Raw genomic sequence first — 7,333 nt, 5'->3', positions numbered from 1 at the left:
GGGGGGGGGGGGGGGGCTACCACGCACAATCGACCGGAAGGCGGCCCCCGACAGGAGGGGAAGGACGCCGAGACGCAGCCACTCGGTAACCCGGGGATCGGGCTCGGCCGGGGGGATGGCATCCACGGCCACCGACATGTCAGACGCCAGCGCCTGGGCCAGGCCCGATGAGTGGTCCACCAGGAGGGGGCATAGCGTGGCCAATTGGACCGTGTCGACAACCAGGCGCAGGGCCAGCAGGTCGGCCAAGGCCGGGCGCCGGGCCAGGAGGGCCACAGTCCCGGGCCCGTGGTCGGCACCCGGGCACCGGTTGTCGGACAGCAGACGCTGGAGCAGGCGCAGCCGCGCAAAGAGCAGGATCTGCAGCAGGCGCTGGTCGGCCGACGCGGCGGCCGCCGCCGCCGCCACAACGGCCCCGGCCACGGCATCCTCCTCATCAGGGGCAGCCGCCCCGGAGGCGGAGTCCCCGGTCGCCAGCAGCGCCTGCCAGCTCCCCAGGGTCAGGGACACCTCGGTATCGGCGTCCAGCAGGACCAACGAATAGAGGGCCCGAGCACTGGCGGTGGCGTCACGCAGGGACACCGGCTTGGTCAGGACCCCGGGAACGCCGGCAGCCGCGGCGCTCAGCTCATCCGCCGGGAGTGGCCCATCCGGCAGCAGGCAGCCCGGCGCTTGGAGGTACGCCACACAGGCGGAGATTACACGCAAGCGAAGTGGCTCGACCGATCGCCACCATTGCCCGAGATCCGCCGGGGAGATGGCCCCCAGGCTGTCGGGTTCGGCTCCGGCCGGGGGGTTGGCCCCGGGGTTCAGCCGAGGCAACGACGCATGGTACAGACGCCGGGTGTGGATGTAAACCCGCGCGGCGGACAGGAAGTCGTGGGCATCCAGCGAGGACCAGATCTTGGTCGACGAGTGGCGTCAATGGTGGGGCCCGTGTTGGCGAGCCAGTACGACGGGCGGAGGGCGGGCGGAGGGCGGGCGGAGGGCGGGCGGAGGGCGGGCGGAGGGCGGGCGGAGGGCGGGCGGAGGGCGGGCGAGAAAGAGGCGCCCCTCATCTCTCTTTCTCTCTCTCTTGCTCCTCCACCGCTCCCTGCTCCGTCGGGTCTAGCAACACATCCGGCGGGGAGGAAGATGGCCCATGCAGGCCGGAAAACGCACCTGAGCCGGAGCATCGAGCAGGGCCCGGACCGCCACCGAGCGAGTGGCCGATTGCAGGAGCTCATCCTTGGAGATGGCCAGCAGGCCGCCGGCCCCGGAAGACCCGATCGGTCGGCTGGCCGACAGATTGGTGGCCGCCTGTGCCGCCAGCGATGCCTTGAGCAAGCTGCCTTTGAAGGGGCCGGCTGCAGTGTCGCGCATGGCACGCACGGCCGATGCCGAGCTGAGCAGGTCGCGGTATCGCTCGCTGGACACCAATTGTTAGACCACGCCACGAATGTGGAGATGGCACAAAGAGAGAGAGGGGGGGGGGGAAGCGAAGACTAGCAGATGGAAACAGGCCCCATTCGTACCCGACAAGTGTACGGAGCTCGCGCCGGCGTGCTTCCATCTCGGCGCTGTGGCGATGGCCCACGCCATTACCCAGGTGGGGGAAAGGCCGGGGCAGTCCGGGAAAGGGGAAACAGGGCGTCAGCCAAGGCAAGAGCGCATGCGAGGAAGGCAGACGAGGCTGGCGTGTGGAGCAAAGCACGCGGCCGACCAACGCACCGGGTCTCGGAGACGAGATTGCGCGCCGAGGCGATGTTGAGTTTTTGCAAAACATTGTCGGCCTCGCGCTGGGCGGCCGCCAGGTTGGACTCCGGCGAGGCGGTCGACCGAATGCCGGCTGTGGAAGCGATCGACACATCGCGTGCTCCATGCAAGTCCATGGTGTTGGAGGGAGGGCACCCGGTGCCGGAGGCGGCGGGTGCAAAAACAAACGAGGGGCAGAAGGGGGTGGAGGGGGAGGGGGGAGGGAGAAGGGGGTGGGGGGGAATGGGGGGGGGAATGGGAGGGGGTGATAAAGCCAAGGGGGGGGGGGGGGGGGAGTGCGGTTCATGCTGGGGGCACGGCGATCGCGCGCGCCAGACTGCGCCGGCTCTTTGAGATTGGCCGACTGGTCGGGAATAGCTGTCCGCCTTGGTCCTCGCCCCTGGCGCGGCCGAACTGGGTCTGGCAATGATTAAGGAGAGGGCGAAGGGGGGGGGGGGGGGGGGGGGGGACGAGGTTCGCCTTCCCGCGGCTCCCCCCTCAGGGGATCGGCTGCCGGGCAGGCGGACGGGCGGGGCGTGGCCCGCTTGTAAGGGCCACCACGGGCGCGTGTGGAGAATGTGTAAACCCGCCCGGCGTCGGCGTCACCTTCCGCGCCAGCCCCCTTATCTCCCCAGGCGACGCTGGCATCATGGAGCGCGGATGGTGGCTGCCCGCCCGGAGAGAGGCGCGGGTGGGGGAGGGGGGGGGCCCCGGAAGTGCGTCAAGATGGAGTGGGAGGTGGTGGGCGGTAGGCGGGGGGGGGGGGGGGGGGGGGGCATCTGACATATCCCGCCTGGAGAGGTGGCGGCCTGCCCGGGGGCCGTGCAGCCGCGCAGCCGCGATCGTTCGGGCTTGAGAGTGGGGAGATACGTCAGGATAATCATGAACAGGTCCGTGATCATGTGCGACATTCTGATGTCGGAGAAATGTTCAGACAAAACACGGACAATGTCAGTGAAAAAGATGCATTTTTGGCCTTTCAAAAAAGTGGACCGGACAGGGGAGCGCCAGCGAGGCCGCGGCCCCCAGGATCCGGGGCGGGGGAAGACAAGCCGAAGGAAACACCCGAAAACAAAGTCCCATGCCCTTTTCATACACACCACACCACGCGGAAGCAGGGGGGGGGGGGGGGATACTACACCCCCGCACACGCACACACCACACTTTCCCTTCGCTCGCCCTCAACCACCCTCCCAGGAGTGTCTGTATGTGTGTGTGCGCGCGCGCACGCGCGCAGGCTGGACTGACATGCCATGTGCGAGTGGATTTATTTTGGGAGGAAGGGGAGCATCATGTCCCCACACGACGGCCAGCCCCCGCCCAAATGTATCAAAAGGGCCCGGCTCATCGCGCTTTCAATTGCTGGCAGGGGCAGCGACACTCGGGGCAGCCTGACCAGCGCCAGACACGGGGACCGCGCCGGCCGTCACGTCGGCCAGCAGACCGCCGGCCGACGGCGGCGGGGCCACGAGCCCCTGAGCCGTCTGGAAGAGGTTGATCGGGCTCTTGCCGTCGGTGATGAGGGTGCTCCGGATGCCGAGCGACTGCAGCAGGCGGACCTGGGCGTCGGGCCCGGCACGGGCCATCTCCACCAGGGTGGCCTGGCCGATGCTGCCGACCATGTTGGAGAACTTGGCAGCCTCGATGTCGGCCAGCAGGCGGGACTTCTGCACCTCCAGCTCCAGCTGCTTCTGCAGGAAGTCAATCTCGGCCGCGCGGGCAGCCGACAGGCGATCAAGCTCACTACGGGCCTCGATGGCCTGGGCCTCGGCACGGAGGCGGGCCTGCTCGACGGCCGCGCGGGCCTCGATGGCCGCGGCCTCGGCCCGAGCGGTGGCCTCGGCCACGGCAAAGCCCTGGCTCTCGACGGCCGCCGACTCGGACTGCAGCTGCAGCAGCTCCTGCCGGGCCTTCTCCACCTGGGCATCATCGAGGATCCGCTGGCGGTCCAGTCGACCGCGGGCCTCCTGCTCCAGGCGCTCGGCCTCATGCTTGGCCGTGGCCTCCTGGCTGCTGGTGGTGATCTCGATGGCCAGCTGCACGGACTTCTGCAGGGCATCGCGAGTGCGCTGGTCCACCGGCTCCACCGACTGGATGTCCACACTGGTGACCACCAGGTTGTTGGAGAAGAGGACGAACTCCTGGCAGGTGGCGGTGGTACCGCCGATGGTCGGCACCATGGTCGGCTCCATGCCGGTGCTCGGGCTGGCCGCCGCCGCCGCCGCCGCCATGGCGGTGGCATTGGCCGTCTCGCCGAAGACACTGGATCGGATGATGCGCGCCGAGTGCCGGTGGAACTCGTCGAAGGGGACCGAGGCCACGGTGCCACGAATGCGCGAGGCAATGGCATGGCACATCTCGCCGATGAAGTCCGGCACGGAGAACAGCTTGCGCATCTCCTCATTGAAGGCGGTCCGGTCCTCCCCCGGGCCCGGGGTGGGCGGCACCCGGAAGTGCCAGTTGTAGGCCAGCTGCAGCTGCAGGCGCGCATGGTCCGACGTCTCGACCGTGATGATGTCCGTGCAGAAGTCCGGGCCCAGCAGCAGGCAAATGGACTTGATGGCATTCGGGCGCTTGGGCCGGCCACCGGACAGGCTCAGCAGGGTGAACATCTCATCCGGCTGGAGCATCACCAGATCCGGGCCGATCTCCACACGAGCCACACGAGCGCGGTAGTCGTAAATCTGCACCGCGGCATTGTGCGGGATGCCGAACTTGACGGCCGCATGCTTGGACCGCCGGGAGGAAGCCTGCCGGGTCAGGGAGTTGGCATTGGAGGAGGAGAAGCGCTCCGACACCGGGTCCATGCTGATGAGGGCCTCGATCTCGGCCGGGAGCTCCTTGTTGAAGAAGATCTCCTCCTCGCGCAGCATGTACGACTGGCTGTGCACCAGGCGGACCTGGCCAGTGCGGTTGTCCCGCACATAGATGCCCTCATTCTCGCTCAGGGGAATGGTCTCCCGCTGGCAGACCACCTCCACCGAGGTGGGCGGCACATACTCGCACGGCCCGAAGATCATCCACCGGTCGCCGGGCATGTAGGTGACCGGGCCGGCGCCGGCCGCGGCCCCCGGCCGGACCGAGGTATCGGTGAACTCCTCCAGCGCCCGGAGGACAAGGCCCTGGTCGGAGCTCAGCACATACACCGACTGGATGCCCTTCTCCAGGGACTCGCCGGGCTTGAGGAAGAAGGACTGCTCGCCGCGCAGGAGCTTCCGCTGGCCGAGCATGTTCTTGCCGGTCGTCGGGCAGACCGGGTCCAGGATGACGCAGTACTGGCGCGAGCTGAGGGTGGTGATGTTCACATACTTGACCAGCTGCTCGTGGACGTCCAGCAGGTGCGACTCGGCGTCCTGGTAGGTGATCAGCCACTCCTCGGCGTTGCGCCGGCGCTTGCCATAGGCATCGACGAACGTGTGCTTGGCCTGGGGACATGCGCACAGGGGGGCGGGGGGCGGGGGCAGTGCCGCCGAGAGACCAGGAGCAGGACAGGGAGGGGCAGGCAGAAGGAGAAGCCGAGGAAAGGCGTACACTGAGCAGCAGGGCCTGGCCCTCGGACAGGATGTGGGCCGTGTCCACGCCGATGACCTGCTCACAGACACCCGGCACATAGGGACCGGGGATGGGGACGTGCCACTCCTCGCCGGCCACACGGTCGGCGCCGTCGTGCTGCGACACGCAGTTGGCCGTGGCCAGCAGGCGGATGGCCGAATCCTTGCGGAGGATGTGCGCCGACACGACACTGGCCATGACATAATTGGGCGAGGGGATGAAGGTGGACGGGCCGGCCTGCATCCACTCGTCGCTGATGTGGCGAGTGATGGTGAAGGTGCGCGGGACACCGGCGGCCTTGGCGGCGGCCAGCTCCTCCGCCGGCAGGGCCTTCAGCAGGCGCGTCAGGCCGGGGTCGAAGGCCTGCGCCGCGGCCAGCGCCTTCGGCTGGCCGAAGGGGACCGTCACCTCCATGTCAAACTGCCGGGTGGCGCGGATCCGGAAGGACGACAGCGCGTCGATGCTCTTGAGCTTGCACAGCTCGCCGGCCTTCTCGCCGGGGTACAGCGGGAAGGGCGGCTGCGCCAGGCGGACCTCGGTCTCGCTCAGCTGCAGCAGGATCTGCCCGGTGGCCGGGTCACGGCGAATCGCCCCGGTGGCCGGGTCCACCGCCACCGGGTTCTCCACGATGCAGTACTCGGCCGGGCCGATGCTGATCATGGGCGTCGGCTCCAGGACCACGCGCTCGTGGTCCTGGCAGATGAACGTCCGCGGCCCGCAGATGACATCCGTCACGTTGGTGTTCTGGTTCAGCACATGGAGGAAGAAGTAGGGCTTGATGCGGAAGACCGAGTGGATCTCTCCGGAGCCGGCTGTGGGGGGGGGGGGGGGGGGGAACGGGTGACCCGGGGGCGGGGGGGGGGGCGGGCAGCAGGGCGGGGCGGAACAGTCGGAGAGGAGGGGCAGGCAACATACAGGACTTCTTCTCAAAAGGGGGCATGACTTTCGGGTCGTGAGAACTGGCGGGCCAGCAGGGGGGGGGGGGGGAGAAGGGGGGGGGGGGGGTAGGTGTCCTGACGGCGGCCAGTTGGGCGCCTGGCCGGCCGCCGCCCGCTGATATAGGCCCCACCGTGCACCGAGGAGCGAGATACGAGCCCCGTCCCGCCCCGGCCACCTCCCGCGGTTTGCGTCCAGGACCGGGTCACTGCCCCCCTGCGCAAGCAAGCACCGGGGACATGCCCACAGGGCATACATTTCCGGCGTCTTCCCGGGCCGGGGGAGGGGGGCGTGGGCACCAGCTCGTTTGTTGTCCCTCCTGTGACGCAACGAGGATCCCACCTACGAAAAGAGACACCCGGGAATCGGCCAGGGGCGTTCGGGGGGGAGGGGGGGGGCGCAACACGGCCTGGAACGTCTGAGACTCAGCCACCGCTCCGCTCGCCAGGTCCCCCCCCCCGGGGGGGCCCCTTTCCCCTCTGATTCATAAATTGTGCCTTCCTCATGCAGCGTGGCGCAAGAGGGGTGCGGGCACTTGCGCCACCTTGTCCGGGCACTTCCCTAGTCCCCAGGGGAGGGGGGGGGGGGGGGGGCGGACTCTGTTGAACGTCCTCCTCATATGAGAAGCCCCTCCGGCCCGGAGGGGCTCCGCGTCAGGACATCACCCACTCGGGCCGGCACAGGATGGGCACACACGCGGGGCTCGCCCAATCCTCGGAGGGGAGGGAGCTCCTTCGACACGGACACACGCACGAAATTCCCCCCCCCCCCCAGTCCCTGCTGTCTATATAAGGAGGGACCCCCGGGAAAAAAACAAACACCGCCCGGCCCAAGGGCGTACTCACGGCTTCTTCCCCGCCGGGAGGGGGCCCATCTGCGGACCGCCGATCCAGACCGTCCGTGGGGCAAGTCAGCCGCGCCGATCGATGATAACATGACCGGATCAGCTGAACCGTCTGGCCCACAGCCCAGAGTCACAAATTTGTCCGGCGCGCAGCATCTATCTCGGCTTTTGGCCGACCCTCTCCCCCGGCGGCCGGGGGGGGGGGCGGAGGGGCTGGCGCGGGGCGGGGCGTGGCTCCGGCGCTGCGTGCGCCCCGGACCCATGGCG

At 68.7% G+C, this 7,333-nt stretch overlaps 2 protein-coding genes across 2 annotated transcripts in view; both read right to left on the bottom strand.

Annotated features, from left to right (window-relative positions):
* Positions 1-1,934, bottom strand: part of H696_05161 (hypothetical protein) — a 4,294-nt gene extending 2,360 nt beyond the window's left edge. Inside the window, exons 1-4 of the mRNA XM_009499016.1 lie at positions 1,711-1,934; positions 1,515-1,559; positions 1,162-1,408; positions 28-903 (exon numbers count right to left, since the gene is read on the bottom strand). Of these exons, the coding sequence (XP_009497291.1) occupies positions 28-903; positions 1,162-1,408; positions 1,515-1,559; positions 1,711-1,871 (1,329 nt within the window). The 5' untranslated portion in view covers positions 1,872-1,934. The remainder of the gene's footprint in view (positions 1-27; positions 904-1,161; positions 1,409-1,514; positions 1,560-1,710) is intronic.
* A 1,015-nt stretch (positions 1,935-2,949) lies between these two features.
* On the bottom strand, positions 2,950-6,289 carry H696_05160 (hypothetical protein). Its single transcript, XM_009499015.1, has 3 exons — positions 6,202-6,289; positions 5,266-6,098; positions 2,950-5,159 (listed from the first exon to the last, which is right to left on the bottom strand). Exons 1-3 carry the CDS (start codon positions 6,224-6,226, stop codon positions 3,090-3,092), a joined length of 2,928 nt encoding a protein of 975 aa, XP_009497290.1. The 5' UTR covers positions 6,227-6,289; the 3' UTR covers positions 2,950-3,089.
* Between the last annotated feature and the right edge of the window lie 1,044 nt (positions 6,290-7,333).

This window comes from Fonticula alba (assembly GCF_000388065.1).
Source record: "Fonticula alba strain ATCC 38817 unplaced genomic scaffold supercont2.9, whole genome shotgun sequence".
Taxonomy (NCBI): Eukaryota; order Rotosphaerida; family Fonticulaceae; genus Fonticula; species Fonticula alba.
The sequence above is the reverse complement of the archived record's forward strand: the minus strand, read 5'-3'. Positions and strand labels throughout refer to the sequence as shown.

Excerpts from the sequence above, each read along its gene's own strand:
- H696_05160 (XM_009499015.1), bottom strand. The coding sequence starts at position 6,226 with ATGCCCCCTTTTGAGAAGAAGTCCT. Across the intron at positions 6,099-6,201 it reads CCCTTTTGAGAAGAAGTCCT|CCGGCTCCGGAGAGATCCAC; the intron begins GTATGTTGCCTG and ends CCCCCCCCACAG. Across the intron at positions 5,160-5,265 it reads GCCAGGCCCTGCTGCTCAGT|GCCAAGCACACGTTCGTCGA; the intron begins GTACGCCTTTCC and ends GCATGTCCCCAG.